At 38.3% G+C, this 22,821-nt stretch overlaps 1 protein-coding gene across 1 annotated transcript in view; it reads left to right on the top strand.

Annotated features, from left to right (window-relative positions):
- Window positions 1–6,716: 6,716 nt before the first annotated feature.
- The window catches only part of SLC35F1 (solute carrier family 35 member F1), a 177,322-nt gene continuing 161,217 nt past the window's right edge, over window positions 6,717–22,821 (top strand). The window contains exons 1-3 of the mRNA XM_077755982.1: window positions 6,717–6,875; window positions 7,798–7,853; window positions 9,645–9,698. Of these exons, the coding sequence (XP_077612108.1) occupies window positions 6,717–6,875; window positions 7,798–7,853; window positions 9,645–9,698 (269 nt within the window). The remainder of the gene's footprint in view (window positions 6,876–7,797; window positions 7,854–9,644; window positions 9,699–22,821) is intronic.

The following is a 22,821-nucleotide window of genomic DNA, read 5'->3' as shown; positions in this document are numbered from 1 at the left end:
AGCATATCCTGAGTATTGGTGATCTCAACTTAGGAAGTACAAGTTAAGCCCCATAGCCTGTTCCTCAAGAGTTACTCCTTTTTAAATGCATTTTTAAAGTTTATTTATTTATTTTGAGAGATAGAGAAAGCATGTGCATGAGAGAGATGAGGGTGGGGGGAGGGAGAGAGAGAATCCCAAGCAGGCTCCGTGCTATCAGCATGAAACCCGATGTGGGACTCGATCCCACGAATAATGAGATCCTGACCTGAATAGAAATCAAGAGTCAGATGCTCAACCTACTGAGCCACCCAGGTACCCCCAGAGCTACTCCCTTTTATTAGCATTCATAAAATATGAGAACTTTCCCAGATACCCAGTGGGTGGACAACCTCATAACTAGAACCTCAGATTCGTTCTACTTTTTCATGTTGCTAAGATGAGGGGTTTGTCGATGCACCAGAGATGGAGCAAGCCAAGCCACAGGACATCTGTGATTTTGATGAGATTTTGGAAAAAAGGCATATTTAATATGTGACCTCATTAATATCATTACATCCACTCTCAGTCAGACACACCAGCGATGGAGGCGGATTGGCAGGTCCATGGCCTGGAGCGGCTTTTGGGCTACTGCCCATGGATAATCTCTATTCTTTTTGCCCACTTGTTTGGCTTAATTCCTAGGGCAATAGATATTTCTGCTAGCATTTGACCATGGAAAGACTGACTTAGAAAGAATACTGGATCAGAAAATTTAGGAAAATAAATTCAGACTATATACAATTGGAGTTTTACCATGAAAGGCAGAATAGTTAATGGATAAGGCTTCAAAGATGACAGCTCCAGTGCTCCCCTCACTAAAAGCGACTACTGACTTTTCTGGACCTGGTATCTCACCTGTAAAAGAAAGATACAAATAGCTTCTCTTCAGAGTCTTGTTAGGATTAGATGAATCATTCCATGTAAAACATTTAGAAAAGAGCCTGCTGCGTAATAAGTGCTTCATTAGACTACTTTTATCCCCTGGAATGTCAGTGTTTTAACTTGGGGTGTTTCATGGAAATAAATAATTAAGCAGTGCCTGCTCACCACATTCATTACTCCCTTTCTTAGATTTCACAAAATCATTAATGATCCATTCATCAACTTTATTAAGAGTCTCCCATGTGAGAAGCAAGGTGCCGGGCAGGCAAAATCCAACAGTACCCAGGAGATGCCCAACCCTTCCCTCATGGAGCTGACAGTCTAATTGGGAAGACACATGTTAAATAAGCAAATGAATGCATCAAATAATTGTGGATTGTGATTAGTGCTTTAGAGGAAGTCAGCAGGAGTGGTGAAGAAGAATAGCAGGGTCTTAAATTAGGTGGAGCGGTGAGAAGTGGCTTCCCTGAGGAGGTGCTGGTTGGGCTGGTGTATGTAGACTGAAGGGAGAGCAACTGAACAGTGGAAATAGGAAGAAAGAAGGCCCATGTGCAGAAGGCATTGTCAAGGAGCAGAGTGTGAAGTGGAGTGAGAAGGAAGGAGACATCAGAGCATCAAAGCCTTTTTAAATTTTTTTAAATTTCTATTTTCATAGAAGTGTTGGAAATCAAATCAACAGGACTTGCTGCAAATGGATTGGGCCTGGAATGTGAGAGATGGGGAAGAATCGGGGATATAAAATATAAGTCCCTATCTTAATTTTGATGATAAATATGATGAATACTAAGTCAGTGATGCCAAAGGACTAATTTTCACATATTTAAGAGATAACTTACATATGATGTAAACGTAGGATCCTATACTCTGTGTTATGGGACAGAATTTCATAGATGGAAAAGTCTTTTGATATTTTAGGAATTTCTTCACTGAATGTAAGGACACTGGGTAAGTTTCATACATTTTTCTTTTTCCTAGGTTGCTTGTTGCCTCAGATGTATTACTATTACTCTTACAAACTCTCTATCCCCCTACATATACTAGGTTATTTACAAAACACTTAATAATTCTAAAACATTTGAAGCATTATGTTACAAGAAATTTGAGATATTGCTTTCTTAGTTTGAAACCTGGGGCAGAATATTAACCTTTCTTTGGTGGCTGCTTCCTCTGTAACCTGGAATTTGACAGGAGTATGTTTCTCAGCGGGATGCTGTGAAGATTAAATCATTTAGGACCTGTAAAGTGGAATGCAATGTCTGCCACCTAGTATGATTGCAATAAATTTTAGTTCCTGTTATTAGTCTAGACAGACTTCTTATGATACATGTGCTTCAGTTTCTTCATCTGCAAAATAAAGATGGTTTCCTTCTCAGAAACGAGGAGAGTTTGGTTTACTATAGAATGCTATGTCTTTCTAAAGGAGCTGTGATTTAACAAGGTATTAGTTTTTTTGGCTAGGTCACACCAAATACACAGGACTTGGCTAATCATATTACATGATGCCAAATGTCCAGAAATGTGGAAAAACATAATGCTAAGCTTAAGGCAGCATTTTTTCCCAATTTTATCTGCAGTTTTGTATGAAGAGAAGGGCCATTACTTGTTATGCATGAAGCACTATTATTATTTCTTACCTGTTTATACTGCACTATAGTCAGAAAGGATTTGAGGTGGATTACAATAAATGGCTTAGATATCATAAATCATTTAAGTAAAAGTAACAGAACCAAATCCAATAAAGGAAAGGGAAAAGTATGTTAAGATTTTATAAATATTTTATGTCTTCTATAGCTAAGATTTTTTTTCAGGCAGTTACTTCAGATAACTTTACAATCTTCTGATTAATCTTCATAAAGTACGTGGCATGGAAAGGTAGCAAACACTGCCCTCACACAACGAATGGGAAATGTCACTGTCTTACTGAAGCCCAAGGTTGGGAATAGTCAGTATATATGCTGATTGTTCCAATATGACACCTTCCCCAAAGACACACAGTTGTTGTTTTTTTTTTTAAACAATAATATTATTTCCTGTGGGGCACCAGGGTACCTCCATCAGTTAAGCGCCTGACTCTTCATTTCAGCTGGGGTCATGGTCTCACGGTTCATGAGTTGGAGCCTGCCATCAGGCTCTATGCTGCTAACAGTGCAGAGCCTGCTTGCGTTTCTCTCTCTCTCTCTTTCTCTCTCTCCCAACCCCTCCCCCACTCCCCTCTCTCTCAAAATAAATAAATAAACTTAAAAAAATTACTTCCTTTTACTTTAAATTTTTTAAATGTTTTTATTTATTTCTGAGAGAGAGAGAGACAGTGTGAGCAGGGGAGGGTCAGAGAGAGAGGGAGATACAAAATCTGAAGCAGGCTCCAGGCTAGCTGTCAGCACAGAGCCCGACGCCGGGCTGGAACCCACGAACAGTGAGATCATGACCTGAGCTGAAGTCAGATGCTTAACCGACTGAGCCACCCAGGCGCCCCAGCTTCCTGCAATTTCAAGTTACTCAGTGATTAGCTTAATAGGGGAGGATAGATTCAATAGAATTTTTTTATTGATCTATCCAAGTTGTAACATACACTGAAAGAAAACAAAGGGAAAACTTCGTCAATATGCACAAAGTAATTTTATGCAATTATGGTCAGATCGCAGAAGCAATTTTTTTATAGTGTTTTTCACTTGGCATTATATTTTAAGCGTTTTATGTCTCTATCTTTTGTCAATGATAGGAAATTGCTGCCTTCTATTCACTCAAGTTGATGCACTATAACTTAATGAACCATTAAGTTATAATAACATTTAGGTCATTTCCAAGTTTTTGTCATTATGAATAATAATTGTGATGCAAGTCTAGTTTTTCCATCTTTTGGATGACTTCCTTATAATAAATTCTCAGATAGAAGATTACTGGAAGTGTCAAAGAATAAGAATATTATCATATCCTTATAGATCCTGCTATCAGTAATGTAGGAGATGTTGTGCCCATCTTTTAAACATGGGTGTTCTCACCTTTTGTACTTTAATAAGTTGGTGAAAATTTTGCATACTGATGTAATAACTCCAAATTTTGCATTTGATCTTCAAGGACTGGTAAATTCACTCTATATTTCTTATATTATTTTCTATTACATTATTTTGTTATACTATTATATGCTATTTATAATATCTACACACATACACATATGTAAATATATAAATATATACTGATGTAAGTAATGTATGTCACCCTACTGATGAATTACTTCCTTTTGTTGCTAAAAGATCAATGTTTGATTTTTTCTTGAACTTTTCTAGAAATAAGTAACACCACATAAATATGATTAAGTCTTTTATTAAGAGAACTCTGTGCAGATATATAATCCATGCTTTATACTACTATTTTGTAAGGACCTCAAGAAATGGATATATAGATTTAGTAAATAACTTAAGGGATGAACCGTAGTCTTCACAAGTTGTTTATGTTTTTAATTTTTGTAAATACTTTTTTTTTAAGAGAGAATGAGAGAAGGAGAGTGAGAGAGAGAGAGAGAGAGAATGCAAGCGAGGGAGGGGCAGAGAGAGAGACACACACAGAATCTGACACGGTTTCCAGGCTCTGAGCTGGCAACACAGAGCCAGACACAGGGCTCGAACTCACAAACTGTGAGATCATGACCTGAGCCAAAGTCCGACCCTAACTGACTGAGCCACCCAAGCGCCCCCACAAGATGTTATTTCAAGAAACACAAGCAGATAGATCCAGGTCTTTAAGAAAGATCACACCTTTCTTTTTCCCCAGCCCACCCAGCCCATATCACATCACTTCATAGCCTTTGGATCAGAGTGATATAAAAATTCTAACAGTGAAGACTTAGTGGGGGGAAATATATGAGAAAGAAAATGAAGTAAAATGAAAGTAGTGATGAAAATAAAGCAGCATAACATGTGTTTGTGCACATGAATGGGGTGTATATATCTGTGGTTGTCTGGCAATGGCCATATAGTTTGTGGCTGAGATTTCAGAAAGTGGAATTAAGTTGGGCATGAATTACATTTCTATCACTTGCTAGCTGTGTGATCATGGGCCAGTTACTTAATCACGTTGTGCCACTGTTTTGTCATCTGTCAAATGGAGATAATGAAAAGACTTAGGTCATGGGGTTGTTGTAGGATTAATCCATTTAAAGCCTTAGAGTGCCTGGCATACAGTAAGTGCTTAAAAAATGTTAGTAATAATGATGAGTTTTATTACTGTCACTACATGATAAGACCTGAAATTCCAAAATGACTTATTTTTCTCAGTGAAGAATGATTGAGTAGAGACCTTTTATTCTCTTATTTGTGGCACATCATCGTAGACACCCCAAGATATTTGCCTATAGGGTGTGATTTGACCAATAACTAGCAGGTTATATCCTTAAATATATCTTCCACTAAATTATCTAATCCCGCTATTATCACTATTTTTAAAATTAAGTTTTGCCCCACTACCTTTACCATCTTCTGAAATGCAGAGGAGGTAAGATATTACCTCACCATCTCCTTGCACTATCAATAGGGTTATCAGGACTTTTTAAGTGGTCAAGACACCACAGGAGCCCACACTCTTTCTAGAGGAAGGCATGGGAATAGGAAAGGAAGGGCCAAGAGGAGGTATTGGGTCTTTTTAGTGGAGGCTCTTGAATATGGTTCTTCCAGTGGAAGGAAGAAAGAAGTTGACATATGACTCCATATCCTTCCCTGGATGTTGCATCTGGGTAAGAAATATAACTGGAATGGACCTGAGTCTCTGGAAAGGACAGATCCAGGAGGTATGTGATTTATCTGAACAAGAGAGCTCTTCATTACACTAGAAATGATGCTCTCCTAGAATTAATGATCTGTGATTTGCCCCTGGATCCAAGAGAGGGATCTGGTCCATAGAGTTTTCAGATGGGACCTTGCTGATGTTAAAGAAAAAAGGTGAATGAAAGGGAAGAATGAAGAATGAAACCTAGCTGCAAAAGCACACATTTCTAGTGCTGTGAATGCTGAGCAGAACACTGTTGCCTTGATTTAGGGTTTTTTTTTTCTTCCAGAATTAAGTGGCAGAGCTATTTTTAGGTTCTAAAAAATATGTCACTTATTTCCACTAAAACTAGTTTTTAGATGCATAAATGGCAACATTTCAGGCTAGAAAAAAAATGAATTTCCACCTAGAACTAGTTTATAGAAAGGTTAATCATATTAATAGAATAAAATAGGCCAATTTTCACTGTAAAGAAATATTTCAATGTGCAGAATTACCAGAGGGAAGAACATTTTCTCTTGATTTCCATTTTGGAGTTAAATTTACAGAAAACGGACTCTAATTCTCAAGGAAAAATAGTTGTGACTTTTTTCCCTTTTCCCTCCTGTAATGCAGAGATCCAGGACACTATTTTATTATTATTGTTGCTGCTTATAGACTTTTTAAATATGAAAAGTAATGGATTCTTCAATTTATTGATGGACCGCTTAACTTCTAGAAGTAACCTAATACATCTGCCCTGACCTCCCTTGTCACAGCCTCTGTACCTAGGGCCTTGTAATGGGCACTCACTGGATGCCCAGTAGCTGCATGGCATGGTCAGCTTGAATGATTTAGTGCTCTGTTTTTTGGAAGTATTGGCCCTTCTGTCCATAGCGAACCTTCTTGTTTTATTCTGTTCTGGTTTTTTGTTTGTTTGTTTGTTTCTGAGCCTTCTTGGTTGATTCTGGCCCATCTTTTCCTTGCATCTTGTTACCTTTCCCACCTAATGTCTCTGAGACCATCAGGCCAGTCTTAATGTGAATGTCTCCATCTATCTATCTCCTTCCTGGAAGATGAACCATGACTCAATTTTGAAAGTTCAGATCCTTATGAAATCTGAAGCTAATAAGGGTAATTCAGAAAAAGGAATAGATTACAGCATCACCAGAAGAAGAAGAGAGTGCCTGTGCAGGACTGGCCTTGATGCCATATTCAGAAGCAAAATGCTTAAGGTGAGTGCTGGTCCTTAGAGAAGAACACAGTGTTAGACAAAGTCAAGGTCTTGCTTCAGAGAGGAAAGCAGTTGGGTTGCATCTTATAGTCTGTTATATCATTACTTACTATGAAAGTCTCTTCCCTGCCTTTAGGATGTTTGTTTCATCATCTGTCAAGTCCAGTTGGAGATGGAATTATAGATGTTGTTGGCTGCCTCCAGCTCTGATTCAGCATTCTAGGAACATGAGAGCCAGTAATGTGTTGGTCCACAAAAGAGCTGGTCACAGGGGTGGGTAGTTGATGAAAGTAGGTCAGTAAATAGTGCCAAGTCCCAGAATGATGTCATACATGAGGCAGAGTTTAATAAATAGAATCCCAAGGTGAATTTAAGGCAGAGACTTAGGCAGAGGTGACCTAATGTGGACAGCAACATCCACTCTGTGTTAGTCTCTGCTTTCATTGTGTGATGCTGTGAGACAGACCTCTCCTGGGATGTGGAGGGAGGGACTAGAAGAATCTAATGACAGGTGAAAGAAGATCCTTGATACCTGGATAGAGGTTTATAAGTGAACTATATGGCTTTAGAGACCTGCTAGTCACTTCCCTCCATAAAGCAGAGGAAGTGAACGTCAGTATCTTCTTCCTCTTCCTTCTCTTCTTCCTCCTTATGCTCCCCTTCCTCTTCCTCCTTCTTTTTCTTTTTTGAGTTTTGTCTTTCATATTGTCAAACCAGGGGTTAAAATATGAGTGTTGACTTTCTGTTCTGTCAAAATGAAGGACAAAACTGGAAAGCTTGCTTCTTAACAGAGGTTTTACAAAGGCTAAATCAGTAAACGAAGAAGGTCAGTTAGGTAGAAATTAAGAACAAGAACGTCATCTCTCCATGGGCTTGTGAGTAAACAATTTCCCTCTTTTTTATGATGTTTATTTCTGAAATAGCTATGGACCGCACTAGGCATTTTGAAAGCTTCCTGCCACACACCTTCATCTTTACTGTATGAGGCTACTTGGGACACAAGTGTATCAAAGAATCATTAAAACTCAACAATAGTCAAACTTCAAGTATGGCTCTTAATAACGAACATGCTAATAAACTAAGAAGTTCATAATCCTTCTGTCCTTCAGAATTATTCTTCAGGTTATAAGTTCTTTGTCAATCATAGGATTCTCTCTAAAATTTCATTGAAAACCTTTCAATGCCACTTGAACTCTATATTATGTTTCTACAGCAGAAACATTATTTATGTTGTTTAACAAAAGATGCATCTAAAATAAAGGGGAGGTTTGAAGCGTTGTGAAATCTCCACCTTTGGAAGCATTGGGATGGAGGGTACCTGCCATCTGTGCTGGTTGTCATGTAGGACCCTGCCCAGGCTCTTCATCTGGCTTCCCTGCTCTGCAGGTCCCCTGAACCTCCCACTTGCTCCACAGTCCGGTTGGCTTTCAGCATCTGTCTCTGCGTGCACACAGAGTTAACACTTGCTGGTTTCCAAACATTCTTAAGACCTTGCTGTTCATGGAGTGAAAGGGGGTTGGAGCTTGAACAACATATTTGGGTCATTTCTGACACTCGCGACAACTAAATACACTGTACAAAATTCATATTATCTCCAACATAGTTCCCTCACCAATTCTCCACAAAATATTTCAGCAGAAGGAAATAGCACCAGGTGTTGACCACCTGTTTCACATAATTGGGGGATGGGAGGATCTTCAATCGCATATTCCTTAAAGGCCCAGAAGTCAGATATTCACTTCTGCCAGAGATCCTGTAAAAAACTGTGTTGACTGGGTTCTCACTCCATGCACTGGGCTTTAGGGAAAACTAGGGCACAGAAACCTTTAGGTTTTCCACATCATGTGACTTTGGGGGTTGGCAGTGACAAACAAGCACTACAATGGAAAGACAGTCTGTCTTTTTCTTTTTTTTAATGTGTCTTCATTTATTCTGAGGCAGTGGCGGGAGGGGAAGGGAGAGAGAGATGAGTGGGAAAGAGGCAGAGAAAGGGAGAGAGAGAATCCAAAGCAGGTACCACACTGCTAGCATGGAGTCTGACATGGGGCTCGAACTCATGAACCATGAGATCATGACCTGAGCTGAGACCAAGAGTCAGTTGTTTAACTGACTGTGCCACCCAGGACCCCCAAAAGACTGTCTTACAATACTTTCCCCATTATGCTCCACTGTGAGCATGTAGTATCTTTTCTCATTGTCTGACCTCAGCTGGCCGTACTATACTATAAATTGGCATTTTTAAAAATAGTTCTCTTGGTGTTAACAATGGTCTACATTCACCTTAGAATAATTGTAAAGATTTCAGATGTTTTCCTACCATTGTCTTGCCTGCAATCTATAGTTAATTAATACATTAAACACACTGTTCTGCCTGTATCTACTCCATCTTTGAAGATGTAGACCTAGAATTGTCCCCATAGTGCTGAAACATTTAACCTAACTAATTAAAAAATACCTTCTGGTTTTTTTAAGTGCATTTATTTGGAATTTTTTGGTCTCTGTACTAACGTGCATGCCTTGGTGGGAATAAAACATTTTTTTTCTTTTAGGTTCTAATTTTATTAGACGTGAATCACAGTATTTATATCTTGCAGGAATTTTTACACTAGTAGAGGGTGGAGCCTTGTTTCTCCCTCATTAACCCATCCGCTCCCACCTCTCCCTTTTTGCTCTTAAAAGCTCCCAAAGCAGTTCAGGAGTCTTGCTCCACTTCAGGACATATACTTGCAATAAATACTTCCATAAATATGAAATGTGAAAATGCTTGCAGATGTGTTCTGGGATTATCAACTGAACCAAAAGTTTATGTGCCAAACATGAAAAGGTGAGTTAATAAGATACCTGGGGCCTCTTATGTCCCTCATGGATATATCTCAGACAGCACCAGGAATGCACAGAAAAGAACATTTCATAAGAAAACATTTTGTGAAGTATGTATCACAGCAGCCGTCATATTCTGTTCTTCAAAGGGCCTCATTTCTCACCTTCCTCAGACTGGCTGTGGAACTGGAATGTGGACTCGATACTCTCAATTCATTCATGGCTCGGTAGCTTTTGCAGTTTCTTAACCTAGTCCTCTTTGATTTTATATGTCATTGTTTTAGAAAAGTTAGCAATTGTCATATGAATACCTCTATTTTTCTAGATATTATGACACATGATATCTTGTCTATTTCATTTATCCTTTAGCACATCATTTCAGTACACTTTCACTTTGCAAACCTTTCCTTTTGGCCCCTACCCCATCCCTTCAGACTTCACTCACCACCCTCCCCCCAAGTCAAGGAAACTGTAATCCTTGTCTGTAAAAAAATTCTAAGCATTTTCCAAAGGAGTAGGAAAAGAGAAGATTTGAGGGGAAGCAAGATGCTTTACTCATGAATGACTTCTTAGCTAACAAAATGGAAGTGAACTTCTTCAAGAGTGGAAGAGATACCTTCTGTTCCAAATTTCCACAAAACAACTTAAATCTGCCTTTGTGTTCTCTTGGCTTGGACTCAGAGGTCATTCTCAGCCATTTGGGGAGGTGTTCCCTTTCCCCACCCCCAATTTACCCCAGACCCTTCCATTCCACTTCTTCTAGCCCCACCAATTCCTTAAGGACCAAACGAATGACTCAGGGTCTTATGCATATCAAAACACGCTGGACTCCCCGTATACATACTTTTCAAGCCTGGACTGTCCCTTGGAATCCAGAAGCTTAATGGGTTTTATGTCATCCTTGGGCACAGAAATCCCTACAAGCTAGGAACCCTGGTTCCTGGGGTACAGCTTACCTAAGTGGCCTATCAAAGCATTCCACCTTGAAGTCTGCAATCTTCCCCTCCCTGGAGTGGCATGAAGGGTTGGGTCTCGATCTCTTTCACTTGTAGAACCTGCCCTAGTCTTGAGAAATCTTCCCTCAACCTGATACTTCTGTGCCCTCCTCCCTCTAGCTGATATCTGACTTTCCTACCCCTAACCCAATCCCCTCCATGGAATGAGAAACAAAAGGAACATTCGTTTTAGCCTTCTGTTTTCCTTCTTAATAAAAACTGTTCTGATGCTCGAGAACTCAAAACCTAAGAGGAAAAAAAAAATACAAAGGGAAAGCCACATAACTAAGTGCCTCAATAAATTATTTTTGTATCAGTGTAAAGAAAATCTTAGGCTCATTTTTGCCAGTCTTTCTGAAGTTGACGGAATATCTGTCTCACTCAAGGAAGAAATGACCCAAGGTCTGTCTGACCTCTTATTCACTCCAAGATGAGGTATCAGCAACCAAGTCATTAAACAAAACCCATTCTGCCTTTTTCACTCATAAAACTTCATTAGATGAAGTTCTAAACTGTGCTTGAAAAATAAGCTAATTTAACTTGCTCCAAGGAATTTAATTAGAACTCAATTAAATTCAGCAGAATGCATACATCATATTACATGTTGTACCTTGATTCATTTTATTTGCTATTTTTACTTTAAAGATGCAGTGGAATTATTTGGTCCTGCAGTATTTTATCCAAAATAATCCACTTCATGCATAAACTAATTGGTCCTCAGGAGCACTAAGGGAAACAAAATGTGTACATTATTATGCTTGCCACGTATAACTCATTTGAATTTAATCTCTTTGGCAGTGTTTGCTGGTGAGACAGGGACTTCAGGTATCAGTTTACCTGTATTTCCAAAAAAAGATATCTTTTTGGCCCTTCCCTTATTTCCCATCAGACAAACATACATAAATGAATCAATGCAGGAAAAGAAATGATATTCAGACTCTATTCAGATCACCTTCACAGTCACTTTTAAAACTTTAAATTGTCAATCCAAAAGCACAGGTGACAAAGGCAAAAATACACAAGTAGGATTACATCAAACTAAAAAGTTTCTGTGTCGCAAAGGAAACAACAAAATGAAAAGGCAAACTACAGAATAGGAGGAAATATTTGCAAACCATATATCTGATAAAAGGTGCTAGTATCCAAGATATATAATGAACTCCATAGTAAAAATATGTGATTTTTTTATTGAGCAAAGACCTGAATAGATATTTTTTGAAAGTAAACATATAGATGGCCAACAGGTATATGAAAAGCTGCTTGACATCACTAATCACCGGGGAAATACCTATCAAAAGCAGAATGAGACATAGCCTCACACCTGTTAGGATTTCTGTCATCAGAAAGACAAGAAGTAGCAACTGTTGGCAGGGATGTGAAGAAAAGGGAACCCTCGTACACTATTGATGGGAATGTAACTGGTGTGGCTGCTACAGGAAACTGTGAAGATTCCTCAAAAACTTGAAAACAGAACTACCACATAATTCAGCAATCCCACTTCTGGATGCATATCCAAAGGAAATAAAATCAGTATCTTAAAGAGGTATCTGCACTCTCACGTTCATTGCAACATTATTCACGGTAGCCACATTATGGAAACAACCTAAGTGTCTATCAGTGGGTGGATGCTTAAAGCAGATGTGTTGTGTGTGTTTATATACCATGGGATATTACTCAGCCATAAAAAGATAAAATTATTTTGCCATTTGATCTAAAAAGGCTGAACCCAGAGAACCTGAGAGTAGAACAGTGGTTGTCCAGAGCTGGAGGGTAGAGGAGATGAGGAAATGCCAGCCAAAGAGCAGTAGCTTTCAGTTACAAGATGAATAAGTTCTTGGGATCTAATGTATAGCATGGTGATCGTTGTTAATACTGTACTGTATACTTAAAATTCACTAAGAGTAGATCTTAAGTGTTCTCACCACACACACCAGAGAGTGGTAACTGTGAGATGATGGATCTATTAATTAAGTTGATTGTGGTAATCATTTCACAATATATACGTATAGTAAATCCTCACAATATATGCCTTTAAGCAATCACATTGGACAACCTAACTATAGGTACTTTTTGCTTGTCAGTAATACCTCAATAAAGCTGGAATAAGAAACATACAAAACTTTAGAGTGCCAGGAATACCAAGGACGGAGTTTGAAACGCTGTTCTTTAGTAATATTTCAAAATACTAACATGTCTAAAAATTGCTTTCTGGTTGTTGTTAAGGAATAGTTGTGCCACCCTGGGATACTGTTGGTCTCAGTAACACAATCTGAAGGGGACTGGTGTCACATGAGTACTACATGAACACCACGCAAGGACGCTGACTTAGTAGTTGGTTTTCCAGAAGGAGAGCCGTAGGACTGTCTTTGCACTGTTGGTGGCCATGATCAGCTTAATACAGCCGAAGCCCTCCAAGGTTATATACTTCTGTGATTCAAGAAACAAAGAGGGATAACAAGCGTCTTTTCTCTATATTTTCTTGATCTCAAATTTCTTGTAGCTGGAGCATTCACAAGTAGAAGGTGAGGTGAATACATGGAAAGAAATCACTTAGCCCAACATTTAACATATAGTAAACACTCAATAACTGTTACCCAGTAATAACAATGATCACTAATAAGGCCAAATGCTAAATATTCAAATAAATATTTCTGTCTTGGTTTACCAATATGCTAAAGCTGTCCTGATGCCTTAGCATTATTCTCAGTCTCCAGGCTATGTCACTGCACTGAGCATTAGATAGTTTCAACAACTTAGGTAGTGTGGAGGGGGCTAGTAGATAGAAAATGTCCCTTTTCTAAAAGATACTGTTAGAATTAGATTGGAGTGTTTATTTTTCAGCTCTTGAAGTTTTATTAATTTCCCCTTTGGTGGAGCTTTTTTCTTTATTTAAAAAATGTTTTATTTATTTTTGAGGGAGGGGGTGGGGGACAGAGGATCCAAAGCAGGCTGTGTGCTCACGTGAGCCCAAGACGGGGCTCTAACGCACGAACGGTGAGATCATGACCTGAGCCGACGTCAGATTGTCAACTGACTGAGCCACCCAGGCACCCCTTTGGTAGAACTTTAAAACATTGAATGAGGCCTTTCTTCTTTTTAAAATCTGAAAGACAAAATCTTCACATTCTCTTTTTTTGGTGTTTTGTCACATAACACTCACTGGATACCCTCTGTGTTTTGGACAGTTTAGAAATATCATTGCAGCCCTTAATAGGTAAGGATGTGAGCTAGGTGAAATGTGTCAAACCTCTGAAATTACTTGTATTTACCCAAGTCTTGACATAAAAGAAAAGGAAGGAAAGGTGGCTTGTAAATGGTTTCCACCAGTGACTAGTAAGTGACCACTTTGCCCAGCAGTCACATTGTGAAAGGGTGGCTCTAACAAGGCAGATCAGACGAGGCCCTGGGGAAAGTTAAAGCACTGGGTCTTGTCCTTTCCCACTGTAGGGATGGCGTTGCACCGGGTTGGGTATATCAGAATTTACCCTGTTATGTTAACAGATTATTTCACAAATTTGCTCAAGTAGAATGGTGAGCATACAGTTTATGTTTACTAAAGCAACCCTCCATTATTCTTTTCTTCCTTCTTAAAGAAAGTGCCAGTAGGTCCCCACAACTTGAGGTCTAGACATTGGATTCAGTCATGGCGTCAGCAGCGGCTCCATTTGTACTGTCCGTCTCTTTTACACAGAATGTAAATTGAATGAGAACACTCATTTTCAGAATAAAAATCACTATGATGCCTTTAGTTTGTAATCCACCTGATATTTTTGTTTGGCTTGATGTTTTTACCACAATGCTTAGTCTTAGTAGCTTTTAAAAAGTTGGAACATTTTGTACCTCAAGAAGCAACCTGAGTTGTCTTTTAACAAATTCATCAGTTTATTTACCAGTCCTCATCCTCCACTCAGGGTTTAAAAATCCTCCTTAGGGGGCGCCTGGATGGCTCAGTTGGTTAAGTGTCCAATTCTTAATTTTGGCTCATGTCATGCTCTCACAGCTCGTGAGTTCGAGCCCCATGTGGGGCTCCTTGCTGGCGGTGCAGAGCCTGTGTGGGATTCCCTGTCTCCTTCTCTCTCTGCCCCTCCCCTACTTGCTCTCTGTCTCCCTCTCTCAAAATAAATTAATGAACATTTAAAAATAATAAAAATAAAAATCCTCCTTAAATTGCCCTGTCTCAGGACCTCTGTCTCCCATACATCTTTCTGTTCTCTTCCATCTTAAAGGCATTAGAGAACTTTTGGGATTTTTCACTTAACGACATCCCTTCCTTCTAATTGCCTTTTCCTTTAATCCTGAAGCAAAAGTGACAATGAAAGATTTTTTTTCTGTTATAATCATTCTTACAGTAAAAATTTCAACAGGTTGATTTTCTTTTCAATCATTATAATATTTAATTATGGTAAATATCCAGTTTTGATTCTTACAGAAAACTTTTTCCTCTAGAGTAAATTTTATCTGGCTCATGATGCAAAAATTGGATTTTTGTATAATTTTGAGTTGTTTTCCAAGGCAGTCTGTCAGAGGTACTGAGATTTTATTGTCAGATCCTTGTAAAGGGGCAACTGGAGTCACCTTTAATGCAAAGAATGTTAAAGAAAAACATCAGCTGGCTTCCACTCAGAGAATCCTTTTATGATTTGAAAGGAAAAGCCAGATATATTTGTCTTCTAAAATGAAGCCTAGCTTCACTACCTTTTTATCCTGAGTTCCCTGTACATTCTTCCAAGTAAAAGGCATAATTGATGATCTCAGTTGATTATACATTTTTCAAGCAGGTTTTAATTGTGTGTAGAGAAGTTCAGCACTTAGTGGAATCTAACTTTCCCAATTTGCTCTACTTCAAATTCACTATAGTGCATGCATACAAATTTGGTAAATATGTGACAAAATAATAGAATTTGACATGAATATTTTAGAAGAAAGTGAGTCACCAGTCTACTTGTATACTTTCTTTGTTTTTATTTATTCAGTAGGTTTTAGAGCTAAATTTTTGCCATTCGGTGTCAGGGTTCACTAACATAATTAAAAATGCAAAGTTAAAAGCATTTTGTAATGAAAAATGTCAAAGTCATTTAAAAATGCATAAAAAAAAAAAAAACAGTAATAGTCAGCCTAAAAATATCGTCATTGCTTTTCTGTTCTCCAAGAAGATGTTAGCAAGTGTGAGAAGGTCAAGTCAAAATTCCTATTAAAAATAAGATCTGGTAATTTCATAATAGTCATGTCATGTAAGACTCTTTAATGTTCCTCATTTCTTTTTTGTTTTCCTTCCTTCCCAATTTCTAGAGTTCAAGATTCCTTTAAATTTTGGATTTGGGGGAGTAAAAGTGTTAGATAGAACTTGTGAAAATAAATTTGAGATGCATGCTAGCAATACTTTCCCTAGTTTCTTCTAAATGTATCATAATGCAATCTTATAGATTTAAGAAGACAATAAGAGTATGCTACTTCTAAAATGTACCAAAAGGTAATAAGAGCTATTATTCTGAACATTTACCATGAGCCAGATACTATAGTAGAGAGACAGTTACATAAACGATCTCATTTAGTTTTTATGATAGCCCTGTGAGGTATGTATTATTATTCCCATTTTATAGATGAACAGAATGAGTCTCAGCGATTAGTGGCAGAGCAAGATCCATTTTCAAAACAGGTTTTCATTTTATGACACCAGGCAGATTCTCTGGAGGAAGATGACAAAGGTTCTTACTTTCCAAGCTAATAATTAAAAACTTATCTTTTAAGTCAATAAAAGTGAGAGTACACATCTCAAGGGAGAATACAAAATGATTCCCTGGAATCCAGGAAGAAAACTTTATCTTCATATTCTATTTAAAAGAAAAAAATCTTTATTTTATACATGGAAAAAATAAGTAATGAAGCTTGACTAAATTTTAATGTATAAATTGCCCCTGGTGCACTCAATTTGTACACAAAATGGTTGAACTTTTTCCTTACCTGCTGTATAATTTTATTTTTCTTTTCTTCATCCTTTTTTCTTTTCTATTTTACTTCTGCTTTTCTTTTTCTTTCTTTTTATTGATTTTTTTTATTTCTGAGAGAGAGAGAGAGACAGCATGAGCAGGGGAGGGTCAGAGAGAGAGGGAGACACAGAACCCAAAACAGGCTCCAGGCTCTGAGCTAGCTGTCAGCACAGAGCCCGACATGGGGCTCCAACCCACGAACCATTAGATCATGTCCTGAGCCAAAGTTGGATGCTTAGCCGACTGAGCCACCCAGGCGCCCCTCTTTCTTTCTTGTTAATAACAGCTTTACTGAGATGTAATTCACATACTGTACAATCCACTTAAAGTGTACAATTCAATGGTTTTTAGTATATCAGTATTTAGTGCACAGATATTTGCAAGTAAAAAACACCACAGTCAATTTTAGAACATTTCATCACCTCAAGAAGAAACCCAATACCCTCTTGGTAGAACCTCCCAATCTTCTCATCCTCCCAGCCCTAAGCAACCAGCTCTCTACTTCCTGTCTCTGTAGATTTGCCTATTCTGGACATTTCATTTGGAAGGAATTAAGTAATATGTGGTCTTCTGTGACTGGCTCCTTCAGATGGTCAACTCTTTTAAGGTATACGAGATTCTTTGGCAGAGAAGTGGATGTTCTGCTTTCAGAGGGGTTTAATGGTAGCTCCCTGACTTTACTCAGTTAATGTGGGTCTAGCCAAGGATCTGGTGATTATATCACTAACCAAATTTCACAAAGAAGATTGTTTTAAAACCGATTCTTACATAAAACCGCAGAGTCAAAGATAATACCCAACTCTGCCAGAAGTAAATAACAAGAAAAAATTTACTCAATTGAATTTTCTCTTATTCTTTTTATTAAATATTTATTTGCTTTGAGAAAGAGAGAATGTGAGAGAAAGAGTAGGGGGAGGGGCAGAGGGAGGAAGAGAGAGAGTTTCCCAAGCAGGTTCCGTGTCAGCATCTAGCCCAATACAGGGCTCCATCTCACCAACTCTGAGATCATGACTTGAGCTGAAATCAAGAGTTGGGCTCAATTAACTGACTGAGACACCCTGGGGCCCGGAAACTTCACTTATTCTTAATCTGACCTTTCTTCATCAGCCACACTGCAAAACAAAACACAATGAAATCTAGTCATATGAAACAAAATATCAATTAAAATTTGTAATGTCAATAAGATAATCTCAAATATGAATCTGCTTGTACATTTATTAAAGATGGGCTTCTTTCTTTTTAAAAATTTTTTTTAAATGTTTTATTTATTTCTGAGAGAGATAGAGAGACAGCGTGAGCAGGGCAGGGTCAGAGAGGGAGACACAGAATCTGAAACAGGCTCCAGGCTCTGATCTGGCAGTCAGCTAGACTGCCCCTATTGTGGGGCTCAAACCCACAAACTGTGAGATCATGACCTGAGCTGAAGTTGGACGCTTAACCAAATGAGCCACACAGGTTCCCCAAGATGGGTTTCTTTCTAAGTGTACATTGTGCCTTAAGATATTACCTGACACAATCTTAGCAAGCAAATAAAAACTAAGCAATCATAACATAAATATAACTTTTACAGATTTGGTAGGGGGTTATGTTAAAGTTATCAATCCATTACTGTTAAAAATTCCATTAAATGTAATAATAATTGTTTAATTACCCTCAATTGGTATTTCTTACTTATTAGTAAATAGATGATCAAAATCTTTATACTTTTGGAGAAATCCTTCTTCCTATCACTAGAAAGATAGCTATAATCACAAGAAAAACAAGTGACAGCGGACTAAAAGACTCTTCTGTCAACAAATAGTATTGAAAGATACATAGAAAGCCATGCTGATGATTTGAAGAAGCAAGTATTACGAGACTGTAGGTTTTCAACCTTAGGATGCAAGTCAGGTGTATGCCTAGGGGCGCCCGGGTGGCTCAATTCATTGGGCGTCTGACTCCAGCTCAGGTCAAGATCTCGCACTCTGTGAGTTGGAGCCCTGCATCAGGCTCTGTGCTGACAACTCAGAGCCTGGAGCCTGCTTCACATTCTATGTCTCCCTCTTTCTCTGTCCCTCTCCTGCTTCCACTTTGTCTCTGTCTCTGTCTGTCTGTCTGTCTCTCTCTCTCTGTCTCTCTCTCTGTCTCACTCTCGCTCTCAAAAATAAATAAATAAACATTAAAAAAAGTTTTAAAGTAAGTCAGATGTGTGCTTAGGTCAGAGGTGGATGTATTATGAAGCTAATGGAGTTTCGGGCTGTCACACTTACACAAAGAGATTTGGTTCGTCCGTCATCTTGCCTCTTAATGAAACTTTTCTCCATAATAAAAGCAAGATTTGAATCTAACTAATTGAATGAGCCTAGAAATTTGGAGACATTGTGGCAGGAGCTTATTTCACTTCTCTTGCTCAGAAATTCTAAAGAAGAATTCCTGCTGAATTAAAACTCTATCCCCTGCTGTAGGTTCTGCTGCTGCTTACCCATTTTTATCCATCACTGCTTTTATGCTTCTTACTGGTCACCCTAACTTCCGTGTGTCAGTCTCTGCTTCTGAGACAACACAGCATTCTCTTTCCTGGAATAGCATGCCAATTTCTCAATAACAAATTACCATCTCTTCCATTATTTAAATCAAACAAACAAACGAAAGAAAGACTCAAAACTATGCTCTCCATGAAACCCAGATTTCCTCTGTCTAACTTAAGATTAAAGTGATCCCAATGACTTCAAGCAATTTTATATAAACCTACTTGAGTATATATGTATTTTTATGTTCTATTCATATAATTTCACTTGTATGTTCCATATCTCTGTAAGCTTCTTGGAGGCATTCCTTTCTCATAACCTGAACTTAGCATGCCTTGGTGAATGCTACTGACTGATTTATTTCTCAGTGGCTGATCCTGTAACTCACAGAGTTTGCACATAATAAATGAGCAAACATTGCTGGTAACTCAGCTATTGAAGAGTTTAATCAAATACACAAAAGGAGTGGGCTTTAAGATTGAAGATACTAATTTCAAGAGTTGGTGACTATAGGGGCGCCTGGGTGGCTCAGTTGGTTGAGTGTCTGGCTTCGGCTCACGTCATGATCTCGTTACTCGTAAATTGGAGCTCCCCCTGTACCCACCCCCCCCACCCTTGTGCTGACAGCTCAGAGCCTGGATCCTGCTTCACATTCTGTGTCTCCTGCTCTCTCTGCCCCTCCCCCACTCATGCTCTGAATCTCTCTCTCCCTCAAAAATAAACATTTTAAAAAAGAGTTGATGACTATACACCAGCATCTTCTAAATGTAAGTCAGAATTATGGAATAGAAGGAAATTTAAAGCTAATTATCTTAGCCTGATTAACCCAGCATGTAGAGACTTATAGCCTGCCACTTTTTTTAAAGATAGGGAGCAGGCATGAGGAAGGGATGGAGGGAGAGGCCATACAAGAGCACAGAGTACCGTACAGAGCATCTTGTGAGGCAGGATCTCTTTAGAGAACCTGAAGAAGTGACTGCTTTTCAGGACATCCTGCCTAGGGGAGAAAGAAGGAAGAACTTATCTGTCTGCTGTAGTTTCCTAGTGGTCAAGTGCAATAATTTCCCTGTATTTCCCAGTTGCTGATGAGTGAGCACCAAGCAGATCCCCACAAGGTCTGGCCCTGAGCATCCATGTGGAACCCCCAGGGTTGAAGGCACAAGATATACAGAATGGGCATGAAGCACCGGGCCACCGGGCTGTGCCCGCATATTGTTGATTGTAGTTTCTGCAGTGTTAGTGGAGCCACCACTGGAGCTACAGTAAGTGACTAGAGACCTTGGAGACGGGTAAGAGAAAGAGGATTTGAAGGCAGAGCATAAGACGTGTCTAAGCACTCACCAATTACAATATGCTTACTTTGTATGAAGGAACCAAAACCCAAAGTAGAAGATGTCCAAGATTATGGAGCTTAATGAGTGGAACTGAAGAGCCAGGAGCTTCTTAAATCCCTATTTGGTGCCTTTTCACTCTTCTGTGCCACCTCTCTAGATACACAATGTGCAATTTACGTGCACAGTTGTGACTCATCCACTCATACTAGAGTTTCAAATGTCTCCTACACTTAGTGCCTCATAAATTCACTGAAATATTGTTTAGGAGGGCTTTTGTGGCTTACTTGGTTTCCTTTAAAAGCCAAAACAAACCCAAACCAAAGCCTGCTACCATAGAACCAGAGAATAGATTAAATCCCATGAATATAGAATATGAAGGAAAGAAACTCCAATTAATGTTAAACCTGTAGGTATGTGTTTTTGCTTCTTGCCTAATGATCTTCTTACATATAAGTCTAATTAACATTTAAATGTGATAAAATCTTTCAGCAAAGCACTTTAGGAAGCCAATGTCCTAACTTCTTAAAACATGAATCTTTTCAAAGAACATAGTAGAACACACGTTTCTCCCATGTTCTAGTGGAATTGTTTCTAGTCAAGGGAGTTTACCTAAGTGTTCTTTATGTCTGCATATCTGAATTCATATGCTGACCCAAATCTAACATGGCTTGCCTGAGAACAGCTATCAGATGAAGATGTCTCTACAGAAAGGTTGATGTGCTCTGATTCAAGATGATAACATAATTTTCACTCTCATGCCAAAGAATTACAAAGCAATATGATTATATAACACTATGTTGAAAATCTTCATACCCTTTTAAAAGAATGTATTCTTATAACTGAAGGGAAAAAAACCAAGATTCAGTTCATGTTTTATTTTAAATCTTATTATTTTGAATACCTAATTTGTAATACGTTTATTCACAGGGTTCTAAAGTCTATTTCTTTAACAGAATAAAGAGCTTGTGGTAATGGTTATGTCAGTCTTTATGAATATAAGCTGTATTATAATAGATATTCAGCTTCCAGCAGCACTATTTTTCCTGAGACTCATGCATTTTTCATTGTCTAGTCATTCTGAATTTAAAGTGGATAGGATGTCCTTTTAAATGCATAAACAAAGAAGATGAAAATGTGTATCATAGTCTCCTTTCAATTTTTGCTGCTAAAATTATGGGACCTATGTTTCCTATGTTAGAATGCATCTGGTGTGTTAGTCTATATATTGCATGAATAACCAACAGTTCCCAGTGCAGAATTCCACCCAGCACCATATTTAGTATCATTTTTACAAGATAGCACCTCGCCAGGCTTGTTCAGAAAGGCAACAGGAAGTAGCTTATTAATTTCAGTGTCTAACTGGAAAATGAAATACAGTAAAAACAAGGCTTGCTTTGTCTTTCAAAGCTAGTAGTTTTTCAGGATAAGATAAGCAGCCATCTTTCAAACCTTCTAGGATTTTGCCCCTTTTCATTTATAAATATTTGTTCTCTCATAGACATGCTTATTCACTCTGTATTATTGAGTATCTGTTTTCTTGAGTGGCTCAGTTGGTTAAGCATCTGACTCTTGATTTCATCTCAAATCTCCCAGGTTCATAAGATTGAGTCCCAAGTCGGGTTCTATGCTGATAGCATCAGAGCTTGCTTGGGATTCTGTCTCTCCCCTTCTCTCTGCCCCTCCCCAACTCATGCTCTCTCTCAAAATAAGTAAATAAACATTAAAATAAGAGAATGGGGCACCTGGGGTTAAGCATCTGATTCTTGATATCAGCTCAGGTCATGATCTCACAGTTGTGGGATTGAGCCCCACATCAGGCTTTGTGCTGAGCATGGAGCCTGCTTGGGACTCTCTACCTCTCTCGCATGCATGCCCCTCCCTCGCTCTCATGCTCTCTCTCTCAAAATAAATAAATTGGAAAAAAATAGAACATTTTATAGGACAAATAATATGTTAGGCCAAAAACAAGTTTTACTTAATTTAAGAAGATTGAAATCATATCAAGCATCCTTCCTGACCACAATAGTAGAAATTTTTTATATCAAGAAAACTGGAAAATTCACAAATATGTAGCAACTAAACAAGATGCTACTGAACAACCAATGGATCAACAAAGGAATAGAAAAAGTTAAAAAAAAAAACCTTGACCCAAATGAAAACGGAAATATTTATATCAAAATTTGTGGGATGAAGCAAAAGCTGTTCTAAGAAGGAAGTTCATGGCAATAAGTGCCTATTTCAAAAAACTTTTTGGAAAATATTTCAAAACTTGTTTCAAAAAAGAAAAGTTTCAAATAAACAACG

This window comes from Crocuta crocuta, unplaced genomic scaffold, assembly GCF_008692635.1.
Source record: "Crocuta crocuta isolate KB4526 unplaced genomic scaffold, BGI_CrCroc_1.0 scaffold772, whole genome shotgun sequence".
Taxonomy (NCBI): domain Eukaryota; kingdom Metazoa; phylum Chordata; class Mammalia; order Carnivora; family Hyaenidae; genus Crocuta; species Crocuta crocuta.
This window is presented reverse-complemented; position numbering and strand designations above follow the sequence as displayed.